A 16498-nucleotide genomic window follows, 5' to 3' on the forward strand; every position below is an offset into this window, starting at 1 on the left:
TAGCTCTTTCGATCGCTACGCTCAAACAGACGCCCTGTGCCAAGACTTTCCCCTCAAGCTAAACTGTTGGAGAAAGTACCTTTAAATTGGCCACTCTCAATTATGCCCAATACTAGAGAATTTTAAAACCATACTTGTATTAAAGACTTAATAATTTAGAAGGCGTGTGGGATTAAGAGCTCTAATAATAGTATTTATGTATACACGTTGTACTGTGCAGTGGAAGGAATGAACAGTGGTATTTTTGCTTCTTCATTATCCTCTTCTTCTTCTTCTTCTCTTTCCTTTTAGTCACCTTTTTTGCCAGTAATCAAATGTCATATGTCTGTACACCAGTTCTATCTTTCTTGACCTTTGTCTTCACTCCATTTGAGTATATGATTCTTGCCACCATCATAGCAAACTGCATAGTCCTGGCTTTGGAGCAGCATTTACCAGCCTCAGACAAGACGCCAATGTCGGAGCGTCTGGTGAGTGTTCGAAATACTCTCTTTTCCTTTTTCATCTGTGTTTCCACTCACCGACTGCTATTCTGCCATGTCTTAATCACAGATGTACGAATTTGTTTTTTTTTTTGTTGTTCATCGTTTGTCTTGAGTGATTGCGAACATCTGTGTTTCTGTGAGACATAGTACTGTGCAGGCCACATTTTCAAACACAGTGGCCATACCTGGAACATAATCAAACTGTAATTTCTTTCTTTCTTTCTTTCTTTCTTTCTTTCTTTCTTTCTTTCTTTTTTTGTGATGCATTGATTTTTTTTTTAATTAATGTTCTGATTAAGGATCCAGTTTAGTGTTAGGGGACCCCACTACATTTGCATTGACAAAGTAAATTTACAAAGCGACAACATTGCTCCTATAGTAACCAGCATAGGAACAAATTGCTCCATCACATTTACAAGTTTCCAACATGTAGCAATGTAGACCAGCTGGCTATTCAGAGACTAAAGGGTTCTTATCTCTGTAGATATTAAGTCAGTACACAGGCTTTTAAAGCTACGTTCATTCAAAGAGAGAGAGAAAAAAATACATACAGCCGAGTGCTGAATAATATCTGTGAGGATGGGCACTAGGCCAAGAGAAGGTGAGGATGTATCAGCCATCTGGGAAATTCTCACTGTGACACTTTGTAAGCAAAGCAGCACCACGCCGAGTTTCCGTTTCATCCTTGGCGCTTGGTGTCACCGCTTGAGACCGACTTCTGAACCATGCTGATAAGTCATCCCATTAAAAGGGTAAACGCTCTAAACCCTGTAAGGCTAATCAAAGTGCCGAAGCTGCTTGAGGCGATAAAATTTGTTTTGAACGTGGGCAGAGGTCAGCCGTTCACTCGAAAAAGGACTTATCGAGTAGCCCCGCGCCGTTGTCAATACACATGTACTGTACTTGACGTGTCAAAAAAAAAAAAAAAAAGATTTGGAATGCGAAGGCGAATCTTAACATTTTCGTAAGCGTCACCTGTGAGAATCTCAGCTCATTAGATTTTTTTTTTTTTTTGTACAGAAGATATTTTTTTAAATTGAGATACACGATTAATATGAATTGGTTTTTGGGATTAGTCATTTTTCAATGTGACTACGTCTCATTTACTCATTTGTTTTTTTTTTTACTGTATTATTCCGCTTTGCCTTTTGCAATCATTTTATTAAGCAGTGTGTAATAAAATATGGATGATTAGTGACCTGGCTTCCTTACTGAAATTTATGAGGTCATAACCTCTGTCTAATGTGATATGTAGCCTCTACGATGAAATATTATCTTTGGTGATGTTCTGTCATGGGCTTGAAGCCATTTGGAGAAGATAGAGAGTCTTATAATTTTTTAATTAAGGCCAGTGGATACTTGTGGGAGCGAACTTATTTAAGGACCTCAGCGAACAGCCAGAAAATGGGAGTTTTTTTTTTTTTTTTTTTAACTTTTAGATGTTAAGCCTTGAAGCACCATACTGTCTTGCCTCCTCAAACTGCCTCTCTCAGAGTCCACAGATATAAAAACAGAGAGAATGTAGAAAAGTCGTCATGCTGTGCTGTGTGTATTTTGCCTTGTCTGTTGGTCTGCGTGTCTCTCTCTTATATTCTGTCTTTTAAGCTTGTCAATAAAGGGTGTTGTTTTTCTTTCCCCTTTTCTTTCCTGACAGGATGATACGGAACCCTACTTCATTGGAATATTTTGTTTTGAAGCCGGGATTAAGATCATAGCCCTGGGGTTTGCGTTTCACAAAGGCTCTTATCTCCGTAATGGCTGGAACGTGATGGATTTTGTTGTTGTGTTGTCAGGGTAAGTGCCAAAAACCCTTTGAGTGGATTGACACTGTGACATTTCTGTTGGCCAACCTCATTACGAATCTGATTGGTCGTTTTAGCTGTGTTTTGCATACATCATTTGATTTGTCCACATCTACCACGTTTAAGGAGTTTCCTGCTAGCACGTGAAAGTGCATTTTTCTGTTTTATGATACAGTGTCGAAGTTACAAAGATGTGTATGCTACGAATATCACTGTTACCTTCCTACAGATGTGCACTCATTGGTCCATCTGCTGAGGTGTTTTCCCCGGACATGCAGGGAAATTGCTGCTCATATATTATGAAGCATGCGAAATACACACACCCACACACACAGACACACACACACACATACAAACACACACACACACACACACAAACACACGCTTCATATATTATGAAGCATGCGAAATACACACACACACACACACACACACACACACACACACACACACACACACACACACACAGAACACAGAAAGATGCAGGGACGGAGTGATGGTCTCTGTGGTGTAGTGTGCACCGATGGAGATATACCGTCCCTTTAGTTAGAAGTGTCCAAAGCTGTGGTTCTAGCTCCTCTGCCGACGGCACCACTGGGGTTAGTGGAGTCCTCTGGGACCCTGTGCTGCCGTGGATGGTGTTATGCCGAGTCAGGCCCCCTGTATGGTTACAGACACCGCCTGGGATTAGCCCGGCTCTCTCCCACTAATGGCTCGGATTTTTTCTCTTCCGTCCTTCCTTTGGGTCTTACGTCATCTTCTTCTCCTCATTAAAATGAACAGGTTTCAGTGGAAGCACCACCTATTACTGCAGTAGAGAGTCCAGGATACATCTTTAGCTTACATACATCCTCAGCTGGGTGTAATAGATAAGACATAAATGGTATGTTTGACAGGTATGCCGGTGAGAGCGTGTGTTTTGTGTAACATGGGTTGGTTGCTGTGAGGAAATCCGCCCAGAGGATGAATAGATTATGGGTAGTGGTTATAGTTTGGGATTGCTTGGGTTTTGGTGGCTTTTGACCCAGATGACTGGTATTATCCCTACGTAGAATCACTGTGTCCAAGAGGTACAGAGAGGTACAGAAGCGAGTCCAAGATATAAAAAAAACAAACTTAAAACTGTTACAATAGACTTCAGCTGAGTGCCACACTTGTGGGAAAGAAAAATCAATGGCGTGAAACCGAAGCGATTTGAATCAGCGGGATGTGCGCCTTCTTTCTCCTCGTCAATTTATCATTTGTGAAAGTTAAAGGCTAAAGTGCGCTGATAGATTTCGGGGACAAGACCCGCTGCCGTAGGTGCCCGCCAACCCCCCTTTTTTAATTCGTCTCATATTCATTTCTGCGGCACAAGGTGCGAGTGTGCCAGACATGCGACCGGTTCGGTTTTTTTTTATTAAACTGGGGCAGGGCGGTCCTGTATGATAACTGTAATTGGTGTCCTTTGTGAAGACGGAGGTCTGTTATCTTGCGTTATCTCCGCTACGCTACTCCCGGGTAATTGTCCTGTGTCATCAAGTCCTGACAGCTATTGGACGGAGAGGATCATGTGATTTGTGTGTTGACTGGCTTGGTGCCCGCTCTCTGCGGGATCCGAGAGAAGCCGAGAGGCCATCGGTTTTTGGCTTCCGCCCATTTCTCGACTTACCGTTTATCGTTACTAATACCAAATTCCTGACATCGCTTGACATGCTTTGGATGTGAGACCACTCCGATAGCTTTTCCTCCGAGGTGTGGACACAGAGACGTGTACTTGCCAGTGTTTTTTTTGTTTTTGTTTTTTTTTCCAAAACTTCTGCGGGAACGTGTCTGATAAAGAAATAAACTGTCTCTGGGCTTACAGAACGTAGATCCAAAGATGGATGTCATCTCTGCTACATCGCTGTTTTCCCTTGCTCCCTCCAGTAGACAAACCACTCTAACCTTACATTCTTACCACCCAGTGCCAGCCCGGGCAGAGTCCTCTGCCTTTTTAGTCTTGGCTTCTGTCAAGGTTTTGTTCTGTAACAGCCCAAGGAAGCGTTTCCTTGATGCTTTCACCTCGGGCTTGCTCTCAAGGGTCCCAGATTTTTTGTTATTGTTCTTGTTGTCGGTATAGTAACAGTAGAAAAGGGCTTTGCCTTTCATCAACCGGCAAAATAATGAAACTATATGAAGAAGCGATGTTAGTCCTAGTATTCTATAAAGAATAGAATAAAACAGAAACTGAATGGAAGCAAAGCATGATGAAAAAGACTAAGCAACCAGTAATGGGGTTTGGAATTATCATTTCAGTTCAGGCTACATATATAATTTGCATATGCAAAAAACTTGAAGCAATGTGTACCGCTGTTGCTGAACATCTTTTAATGAAGAATCAAAGTTACTGGAGGACATGTCGGATAATGCTCATAGTCACCTTTAACTAGCCTTGTTAGACTTGACTTTGAGTTGGCTTCCTACACAGTGAGAAACCCCTTTAAATTGTGACCATATTCACAATATAGTATGCCCTGTTTCGCCCTATTGCTCCTGTAAAACAGTTAACACAGATTTAAGTCAATAATAAGGGCACATATTCATCGAAGGTTATTTTTAATAGGCATATGATATGTACTTCATACCTGTGCCAGAAAATAGTCTCTGGCCAAGACACAGTACTGTATACATGTCACGTTGTTGCTAGGCAACAGTTTGCTTGCGACAGTCATTCTCTCTAGCTAATCACGTTTAATGCATTAGTTAGTTAAAGTAGTGATACTAGTGATAACCAGGTAAAGAAATCAATGAAACAGGTAAAAGAGTCTCAGGTTTGACAGGGAACAAAAAGCGGCTCTGGGAGTGTTTCAGCCAATCGGCGTTCGGGATTGGAGCAATCAGATTTATTGGAGAGGAAAAAAGAAGAAAAAAATTTTTTCAAAATTGGACACCCATCGCCCTCATATGCTCTGAACCTCAAAGACTCCATTTCACGATAAAAAATGATGATGACATAAAATCCTTCCTCTGAAAACCAATCGCATACGTTTAATATTCCTCCAACAAGACGTTTGTAAACTCGCTAATGAGAGCGCGCATCTGCCTTCCACAGTCACACGCCCTAATCAATACTTTATCGGGCTGTGCGCAGAAGGAACAGATACGCTACACCAACCCTCATTACGGCCCCGGGGGGTTTGGGTGTGTGTGTGTGTGTGTCTGTGTGTTTGGGGGGTGGGGGGCAGTCTAGCTCTCTGTATTACTGTTCAAACCAAGCCCCTACCAACAACTGTCAGTTAGGGTGCCAGGGTTGGCTGACTGAATGCTAGCGATGATGTTGGTGCTGAGGAGAACAGCCTGTCACATTCTTTTCGATCAATCCCCCCCCCCCCCTTAATGAGCTGGTTTTGTCCTTGGGAGAAACATTATGCCATTTATCTTTTCTCTGTTCCACTCTCTCTTTTTAGTTCTTTTTTTTTTTTTTTTTTTTTTGCTCATTGCGAGAAATAATGCTAAAAACCCTGTGTTAGGTTGTGTTAGTGTTGGTTTTAGCCTTGGTTGTTTTTTTTTTTTGTTGTTGTTTTCGCTTTGATTTCAGGACCCAAAACCCACCCTCTGATTCTTAGAGCCGATATGTTAACCTTTCGTTAATCTTTAACATATCTCTAATATGTTCATCTTTTATTTGTATTGTTAGAGAGATTTAATTAAGTCTTGAAATATATGTCGTAGAGAGAGAAAAATTCGGAGCTTTGGTCATGTGTATCTTTTACTAGTTCCTCTGTTTTTGGTGACAGAGATCACTGTGCACAGTAATTCACATTCTGATGTGTTCACAGGCCATAGAGAACATTCAGATTTAGTGAAACGTAACCAACGCCTGGGGGGGGGGGGACTCCATTTCATATGGGATTAGCCTGACCTCCTGGTCATGACGTGAGCCGAATCTCTGTGTTGGTCCTGGAAAAAATCTTTTATCTTATTTCAAATATCTTATTTCAACTTTCCATCTGTGTCCCACTCACTGAATTGAATGTAAGAAAATAACTGTTGTTATTGTTGTTCTTTAGCTAGAAAGACCATCTTTCGGTAGATTTGGAAACTAGCAAACATTAATACCATCTTGAAATAGAGGGAGAGAGAGAAAGAGAGAGAGAGAGGGAGAGAGTAAATGTTATGCAGAGACACAATTACACACAAACACAATTAGCTCTTACAAGAATTGTCAGCAGTTCCTGGAAGGCTGTGGTTGAATTTACAATAGAAACCAAAACTTAAAGACAGATAAAACTGTACGAATTTTCCTTTGTCACAGGAAGAAAATAAATAAATAAAGACAATCTCGGCATTTAATTAAATGTATCTCACTCAAGCCGGAGGAAGAATGCTCTTTTACAGCTCTTCTCTGCTTTTGAAAGATACTTAAGAAAGTCGATCTTTTTTGTGTGTGTGTGTCATAGAGTGGAAATAGCGGTAAGGCTTAAAAGTTGAAAAGGCTTAGGTCATTTGTATACTCAGATTCTTAAACTCCTCATTGGTCTTCCATACAGAGCTGAGTCAACGCTGAGTGCCCTCCTGTCACAGTTATGTCTTTATGAATACGTCAGAATGGCTATTTGTCCTATTAATTAACAATGAAGGGAGGTAACAATGAAAGGGTCACGAAGAATAAGTTAGTCAGACCCCAGTCACTCAAACATATCAAACGCTGATTTCACTCAAGCCTCAAGAGTCCGACTTTGCCAGACTTGTCACGCAGCTTATGCAACACGGAGAGCGACGCCGCGTTGGAAACTGTCAGTCAGTTAGTCTGTGTTGTGGCTGCTGGAGGAATATAGATTTCGCCAGTGGCTGCGTTTCCTAAGGCAGACTGCCTCATTCCGCTGTCTCTCCCTGCTAACGCTGTTCAGGACTCCAGTGGGAGTGTATTGTGTTACTGTTGCTGCTATCGTGGGTCTGTGCTTGTGTGTGTGTGTGTGTGTGTGTGTGTTCATGTGTGATTGGCTGAAGTCATTTGCCTGCCTGGAGTTCTGGGGTTTTGAATGGGGCTCTGAATGACAAAGGTAGCTGTTGAATTTTAGAGAGACTGTTGGAGAGAGAAAGGGTGCGTGCATGTGTGTGTGTGTGTGTGTGTGTGTGTGTGTGTGTGTGTGTGCGCGCTTTAGGTTCTTATGGCATGATTTTGACCAAATGTCCCTATGATCATATGAATATCTGACAAGTGGGTACCTCAGAGGGGAAGCACCCCCCCCCCTTTTTTTTGGTGAAGGTGATGGTGATGGGGTTACGTTAATAATCTTAGCAAGAATAAAATGGAAGTTTTAATGCACACATAAAACCTTCACAATAGTCCCCACTAGACACATGTGTGTATGCGCTTACATGCATCAGCACGTATGCACGGGCCTTTGTTCAGTGTGAACAACAGACACGCACACGCACACACAGAGGAGCACTGTCTGGTTTTTCCTCTGCAGATTAAGAGTCTGATTCTGACTGGAAAAAGAAACCACCCAGTGATGTTGACTTTTTTAGCCTTTAAGCCTGCGGTGCATTTGGGGTTCTCCACTGGTTCTTGTTCCTAAACTCTCCATTTTCACGGTTCTCTCTGCATCCACTCTGCACACATCTGTGTGAAGTCCTCAAATAAACGCTCAACCTTGACGTTCTTCTTGCTGAGCTGACTCCCAAACAAAATGGTTGAGAAATGAACTGAATCCCCGTAGAGCCAAGATTCTGAATCTTCTATGAAATAAATGACAAAGTGTAGTCCAACAGTCGTATGTGTTCATTCTTGTTCTGGAGACTTCCGCAGACTGCCCGGTCAGCTGTCATACTGCAGTTGTTGTTGTTGTTTTTTAAAATGATTTCTTAAGTGTAATCCCTTCACTGTTCGACAGAAAATTTCCCAGGAGTCTAGTTTGAGTTTTTTCTCTGACAGGAGTTTGTCTTTTATGAGTGAAGGAAACTGAAAAGAGGAGGAGAAGGGTGTTTGCTGCACAAATATCATCCAATTAGTAGAAGAACATGATTCCCCTGTCTCTCTCTCTCTCTCTCTCTCCCTGTCTCTCTCTCTCTTTCTCTCTGTCTCTCTGTATCTCTCTCTCTCTCACTCACTCTCTCTCCCCTCTCTCTCTCTCTCTTACTCTCTACCTTACTCTCTTTCTCTCTCTCTCTGTCTCTCCCTCTCCCTTTCTCTCTCTCACCTTCTCTCTCTTACTCTCTCCCTTACTCTCCTTCTCTCTCTCGCTCTCTCTCTCTCCCTCTCTCATTCTCTCTCTCTCTCCCCTCTCCCTCTCTCTTTCTCTCTCTCCTCTCCCTCTCTCTCTTTCTCTCTCTCTGTCTCTCTCTCTCATACAGTAGCACCTGCTCATATGTTAGAACACTAGGCAGGTGTTCCTTTGTTTCTTTCACACCCTGTTCTAATGTCAGTGGTTGAAGCAGAGGCCCAGACTCTTTCAGATGCATTGTAGGGTCCAAACTCTTATTTACACAGGGCAAATGGACACAGGTGGAGATACAGAGACACCCCCCCTCCCTCCAACCCCTCTCTGAGACCCCCCTACCATGAATGACTTTGGCATCATAACAAGTTACCTCCAAGGTCAAGGATACCTGTTAAGTTTCGGTCTGTTCGAGTGCTGGGTCAAATAAGTTTTAGAGTTATCAGAATGACTGGCTCCTGCCACAATATTCTTACACTACTCCATGTGCTTTCTCCTCCCTTTCTACTAAAATGACTTATTAGATACAGGTTGGATCCACTGTGCAATGATTTCTTTTGGAAATAACTCTTGTGATTTAACAAATAGAACTCGCCATTTCTAAAACGTGATACGTGTTACAAATTAAACACGAATTGTTACATACTGTTAACGAATGAAATACGAATTGTCGCTAACTCTTCGAAAATGGTGAAGTTTTCCGTCCAGTTCCACACTTAAGTTTGCTCAGACCTACAAACACTATAAAAACCTATAAATGCAACTCTGAGATTGGCTTGTGCAACAGAGAAACTACATCAAGGGGCTGTTGAATTTCTAAGTAACATAGTGAATAATTTCAGAGTTTCTCTTTCTTCTCCAGTAAGCATGGCTTTATCCTTGACTGATAGCTTGATGGTGTGCAAAGAACAGCAGTGGTAAAATTCAGACGGAGAGAGGTGCAGGAGTAGATTATTCAAATACTATGCAGTCCACTTTTTTTGGGGGGGTGGGGGGGTGTGTTTTGGAAAGGACAAATTTATGCATTGAAACTTAGCGAACCTCTTGAATTTGAACTGCTCCTCTCAACGCGTTGACCGAACCACGGTGTTTCTCGACGTGACGTTTGAATCGTGGGCAGTAATTGATCCCGTATATGTTGTTCAATCCTAAGACAGAGGACTGTTGGCTGGGAGTGGTGTTACTGTAATAGATAGCTGACAGGGAGGGAGAGGAGACGTGGATCTATTCCTGAAAACTCCTCTGTGGTTGGGTGTGTCAGAGCTGCTTAGCTGTCCTTATCTCCCCTCTCTCTCTCTCTCTCTCTCTCTCTCTGTGTGTCTATCTGTTCTGGGTGTGTGTTTGTGTGTCTGTGTGCAATGAAGCTCCTCACTGGATTTTCTCGGAATCACTGCACTTCATATATCCCCACACAGAATGCCAATGAATTTGAAACACTGTGTGTGTGTGTGTGTGTGTCTGTTTTTGTCTGTCTGTATGTCTAGATGTGTAATGAAACATCCTGAATTTCATGGGACCATTGAACTTAAAATGCACTAATACTATGGAGGATATCATGCTGTGTGTGTGTGTGTGTGTGTGTGTAATGAAACCACACGAACTCCTCAGAATCACGACACTGCACTGATTCTAAGGAACATGTGTGTGTGTGTGTGTGCTTTCTTACATTCCCCATATAAAACACTTGCACTGCATTGATTCTAAGGAACATGTGAATGTGTGTGTGTGTGTGTGTGTGTGTGTGTGTGTGTATGTGCTTTATTGCATTAACCATATAAAACACTTGACTGTAGTCACATCCCCTACATTATCAGTATCAGATTCAATTCACTGATCCGATTGGTCTGAAAGACTCAAGTGATTTCTCATGACTGTTAAATGTCGTCCAAACTACATGACTGCAACACTGTTGCAGATAAAAAAAGAAAAAGAAAAAAGTTATTATTATTATTATTATTATTATTATCGTTATATTTGGTGCTTTTTGCCTGATAGTAGAAGCACTTCACACAGTTGGCTTCACAGTAGCCAGGATATGCCTCATGCCTGTTTGTTTTCCTAATGGCCTTGTCATTAGAGTCATGTGACCACCGTGATTCAGCGTCTGTCCGGAGGGAAATTAACCGAGTAATACAAATCAACACAGGATGTGGTCATATCAAAAACAATACTTCCTTCTGCTAAGACATAGTGCTTTGTCATTGAAGCTTTCAATGAGAATGCCAAGCCCCTGTAATAACAGAAAACACTGTGCATGGATCTGAAATGATTTCAACGAGAAGAATTTACTCCTTTTTCCTCTGCAGGATCAGAAGCCAACAACTGACATTTATGTTCCACTTATGGATTCTGTATCGGTAATTTATGTGTTCTTTAGAGGCCTAAATGACTTATAAAAGTCCTATATTTGGCAAATGGAATTATAGATTTAAGTCTTGCTATACAGTTAAGCGAGTGTCCTACTATTTCTGGAGCAGACATGCTATTTTAGAGAAGAAAGACTTATAATTAATTCATTTTTTTTTATTTTGAGAGTGAAGAATGTGTCTAAATCGGTACTGAATTTAAAAAGTGAGAGCGAAGGCCAAAAAAGCGGATGAAGATTCCAGAACACAGGACGTTAGCGAGAGCGAAGCCAGAGCATTTATTTATTTATGGTAAAGAAATGACGTCGCTTCAACTGTTTGCCTTCATCTCCAGGTTTGTTTATGCGTCGCATTCTATCCACAGACCTCTGGACGTTTTTAAACTTTCTCATAAAGTTCTACTAGTGATTAAAGTGCACACTTAAGTGTGCAAGACACGGGTTATCGCCTCCCACGAGACCCACATGCGAATATGCAGGAGTTTGACATGTACCCAGTTTGAGTCTAATTTCAAAGTTCTCCTCTTGTCGAGCATTTTTTTTCGGGTTCTGTTATCGCCCGGTCCACGTGTTTCGAGGTTCGCTCCGTTACGATTCCGGTACCGTCTCCAATCCAGCGGAGAGACGACGACACTGGATTTTTTTTTGCAGTCGAGTTTTGCGCGGAATTCGAGTGGCGTTTTGTCAGGTCCGTGAAAAACCCCTGCCGCGAGACGGAGCGTGTGGGAAGCTTGTCACCTTTGAGCTGCGTACCACATCCTGACAGCGCCGCGGGGCTACCTGCCTCTCTCACTGTCCGTCAAACGCGCTAATGTTCACAGCGATTAAAGCGTAGATGCTCGTCAAGGCCGGAAAACAGAGACGGCTCCTCAGGCTCGCGGCCGGTGATGAACGGCTAACAGTTAGCGGCCTCCATTTATACAGAAGATTGGTTGAAGAGTGGCTAAATTGAAAAATAACCAAAGTGGAGATCAGTTTAAGAGGCCAATTTCTTTGCCAAAACGCTGGAGAAAGGACTCACACGTTGCTTATCGGTTCCCTTGATGAAAGGGTGGCCTCAGATTCTTTGATTAGTCAGTTAGATTTCGTTTTGAGCCTGCTACTCTACTAATCATGTCTTAATGTCTTAAGGGCCACTGAAAGAAAGCAATCATTCAATTACGTGTTCTTTTGCGTGTGCTGATGTGAGTGTACGTCAGTGTGTGAGTTTGGGTGTATGCATGCGTGTGTGTGCGTTTGTGTGTGTGTGTGTATATGTACGCAATAGCACAATGATATATTCGTTCTCTCCAGCAGCGGCATAGCCAGGTGCGAGTCGAGGCTGTTATGGATGGAGAGATTTTGATGAACGGTGGACAAAAAAAAGGGGGGGGGTGTTAAATAAACTGGCACTGCTGTTTAGCCCAATGCTTTATAGGCCCGCATTACATAATGGTCCTAAAACCACACCCTCTACTTTTTCTCCTTCTCTCTATATCACTGTCGTCCACTTCTTCTGCAAACCCATTCTTTCACTTCTCCTCCAAACCTCTCCTTTCCAGCTCTCTCTCTCTCTCTCTCTCTCTCTCCTTCTTAGAGCTCTTTTCTCTTCTCTCTCAGACCACTCCCTCACTCTCTCTCCCTCATTTACTCTTCTCCTCTCCTCCTCCTCTCTTTGGCCATGACTTCTTTTTTTTCCCCGCCACACATGCAACAATCTGTCTCTTTTCTCCTCCCCTCTGTACCACTCCCTTTTTCCCCTTCATCTTCACCCCCTCTCTTCTTCCTTTCTCCTCCCTTTGGATATCTCTCTCCTCTCAGTTCCACTCCTGTTGCATTCCCTATTTCAATTCTCTTCTCCATTCTCTCGCCTCTCTCTCTCTCTCATCTTTATCTTTCTATCTCCTCTGACTTTTTAAAAAACACTCTTATCTTTTATCTGTCCTTTCACTGGCATCCTTCCCTCTCTCCTTTCTTCCTTTCATTTTATTCTGTTTTGTCCTCTCTCTCTCTCTTTCAATTTATGTCTCTTACTCTTCATGCGTTTCTTCTCATTCTCTTTCCTCAGCGTTCCTCTTTGTCTCAGGTTTTTTCCTCCACTCTGCAGTGATGCTTTTGACAGCAACCCCTGACCGCACTGACAGACGGCAGTTAACAGGAAGTGATGAGGGTGGGCCAGGAAGTGTCAATGCATTAATGCTATTAACAGGTTGGGGGTAGGGGAGGGAGAAGCACTCACTCATTAGTCGCTCTGAGTCTGTGAGTCAACAGCCAATCACATTCAGGAGCCTGTCCACCCTTCAGATGGTTTTATAGAAAGACACAGACGTATATGCACACTGCCTCAGGCACAAACAACAAGCAACAACTCAGTTTAATCAGTTTGGGCAGAACATGTGGACTGTGCGGAAAGAGAGAGAGAGAGAGAGAGAGAAAAAGAGACTGTGATTGTTACTGTGTTGAATAGAAAAGCTGCTACAGGACTGCTTAAGTTAGTTGGGACTCATTCATGACTGTTGTTTGTCTGTGTGGCCCACCCAAAATATAAGGTGCTGACTGACTGATTGATGGATTTTGGAGCCAATAGAAAGAGATGATTATGATTGCGCGATCAGGTTAGGAGACAAGGGAAGTTCTCTTTACTAATGTGCGTGCATAAGGATTACAGGGTTCACCATGTCTGAGAGAATCTTCAAAGTAGCAAAAATGGAACATATATCCCTTTACGTTAACATGTCCCAACAGTAAAAAAAAAAAAAAAAAGAAAAAAAAAAGATGAGTGTTTTCTTTGCGCTGAGCCATCACAGATGAAAAGCAGACAGAGGAAAGCGATAACGAAATGGACGCACCGCCTGGGGGCGGGGGTGGGGTGGGGTGGGGTGGGGGAGTAGCGGTGTGGCGTTTGCTGGCGTGGCTCCCGTGCGTTGAACAGGGCGAATTGATCCGCTTTTACTGTCCATCGTGAGCTTCCGCGCTTTTATACGCGGCTCGAGATGTCTCGTCATTAATAAAAGGCAATGCACCTTGCTTTGCTTAAAAGGTCTAATCGATACCTGTTTTTATAGACGAAATTAAAAATGTTGTACGTTAAGGGCGGAACTCCACGGCTTCGGTGTTTTCTTATCGGCTGTTAAAAACCATTTCTCTCTAAACGGGCTCCGTCGGAACATGGCCTCTTTTCCTCTACTGAGCTTAAAGCACTGTTCATTTTTTTTAATACTTACACGATTACTTCCAGCTCTGACATAAATTAGATCTCATCTGTGTGTGTGTGTGTGTGTGTGATATCTGCTCTGTAATAATTCCTAATACTTCAGAATGATTTATTCCTAACAATGATACCGCTCGATATTTTACAAAGTTAATGTTGCGCAGAGATTTGCATTCATTTAGATGGAAAAGTTACAAATTATGCATAAAATTTTTAAATTTGTGACCCTCATTTTTGATAACATTTCACACAAAAAAAGTCATCATCTAGAACAACTGGACGGTCATATGCACTGTTGTGCCAGCAGTAGAGACAAATTCTGGATAACGGGTCACTGTGAATATTACACCTCATATTAATGTCACTTAGCTGTTTACTGAACATGTTGAGACCTCAGTTCAGAGAACTTTTAGACTCATTAATATCTAATCTATCACAGTCACTGGCAACAGCGCGTAGTTTTCCAGTGTTTTCGTAACAGTGTTTACTCTGGCCAGTGTTGATTTATATTAACACAAAAAAAAAATCGTCCTCATCCTCCATACTCACCTACGCGGATCATCAACACCCTCAGTGTTAATCTTGCAATTTTGCTGTGTGCTTTGAAGCACTTCTTAAACGCTACATATTTAAAATTTAGAATATGTCTCGCTAAAACACTTTTAGAGACACTGCTGGGTTTGAATTTAGTTATATTAGACCAGGCATTGTTTGTTTGTTTGTTTGTTTGTTTGTTTTTTTCACTTTTAAATGAGAAGAATGTCAATTGTATCCATAGAGTTTGGACATGGCTCCTTCTCTCGTAAGAGAAACTGGCGTTTTTCCATCTGTGTCGACGGATACTGAGGGATGAGCTGGTTTTGCTAATCCACAGCATTGGCTGTGAGCTTCTGAGGCTTCTCACTCCAATCTGAGAGTGTGGACCATTTGATCTTTCACTCTTTCTCTCTCCGTTCCTTCTGTCATGCTGTGTTTTCTTATCTCCCTCACTTTTTTTTTTTTTTTTTTTGAACTTTCACTTTGTACTCTGTCTAAATGACAACTCTGGCAGCTTCTGTTGACAACAGATCAGTTACATCAATTCTGTTTTGACATTTCAAGCGTTACCAATATATTCTGTCGTTCAAAACCTCTGAAAAAGTTTAAATAAATATCAGAGGTAGCTGAGGGAATAAGGAACTCCACACATATGTTTTGGGAACTCTATTTAGGAACTCTATCTCTCTGCCACACTCATTTAAAGATGACGACAACATACCTGTTTTTACTCAGTGAAGGTACTTTGACCTCTTGGCCGCTAACCTTTACTGTCTCATCGTACTCCAACTCACCCCCTGTTAGGGCGTGTCATCAGGTTGCCATGGAGATCTGTCAACCTCACTGTGTTGGTAAATAGCATTGCACATCCGCTTTGCTGTAATCTCTTTCAGATGCGTTCTCGTGGAGCTCAATCACAACAATTTCGGGAACATTTGACTTGAAAATCAATGCTGTGGTAAATTAGCTTATTAGCTCGTGTTGCTATTTTGTGAGCCGTGACCCGTCACCTTTCTAACACTCATCCATATATTTTGTTTTCTGACTTTATTTCCTGGATCAAACTACTCTGTTTTTTGGGCTGTGATAGAAAGACATAGTTAAATATTTATTTCTCAAAGCTGTCCTATTACCGCTTTGGGTTTTAATTCATTAATGAAATTATGTCAGATTCACGTCTAACCACCTTCCTTTCCCTGGCTGATCCTCCTGTCAAACAGTCTAGTCTCATTTCCCTCTGTAGTCAACTCAGATCCAGTCAGAAAGTAAAAGAAAAAATCTTTTGGACTGTTTCAGTTTCTCCTCTCCTATTAGCTCTTGTCTGTCTGTCTGTCTGTCTGTCTGTCTCTCTCTTTCTCCCACAATTCATTTTTTCCCCTCTGTTATATGTTAATGAGAAAGGCTCCCCTTGTTTCTATGGTGATGTGTCTGCTTGTCTCCAGTGTGTTTTCTCTTCCATGTGCACGCATGAAACTAGACCTTGGTTTTCAGAAGACCCTCCCCTCGTCGCTTTCCGATGCAATCCGGACAGCGTTCAGAGATCCTATTAAAACGGGGTCTTGTATTGAAAATCCTGTGGTCTTGTAGAGCAGTGACTGGTATTTGTCTGTATTCAAGTGATTATGTATGTTGATTTTATGTAAGGTTGGGGAACTAATTATGCTACGTTGGGAAATAATTTTTTGTCCCTTGCTTAAAACACATTTCCTAACGCTTTTCTTTCACACAGATTCTGGCTGTTGTTAGAATAGGCTCTGGAGCTGGACGCTCACTGGGTGTGTGTGTGTGTGTGTGTGTTTAGCCTTCCTCTGTAATTAACCCAGCATTGGAGCCAAATAACAGAGCTTGTACAACACGTCTAATGAGATGTTGGGCAAACTGAGATGAAGAGGTGTATTTAACCAGATTTGTTCTCAGGGGTTGCAGTTCCTCTT

At 42.1% G+C, this 16498-nt stretch overlaps 1 protein-coding gene across 1 annotated transcript in view; it reads left to right on the plus strand.

Moving 5' to 3' along the window:
• The window catches only part of cacna1ba (calcium channel, voltage-dependent, N type, alpha 1B subunit, a), a 90711-nt gene that overhangs the window by 2086 nt on the left and 72127 nt on the right, over positions 1-16498 (plus strand). Inside the window, exons 2-3 of the mRNA XM_030791761.1 lie at positions 365-470; positions 2140-2279. Of these exons, the coding sequence (XP_030647621.1) occupies positions 365-470; positions 2140-2279 (246 nt within the window). The remainder of the gene's footprint in view (positions 1-364; positions 471-2139; positions 2280-16498) is intronic.

This window comes from Chanos chanos, chromosome 14 (genome assembly GCF_902362185.1).
Source record: "Chanos chanos chromosome 14, fChaCha1.1, whole genome shotgun sequence".
Lineage (NCBI taxonomy): Eukaryota > Metazoa > Chordata > Actinopteri > Gonorynchiformes > Chanidae > Chanos > Chanos chanos.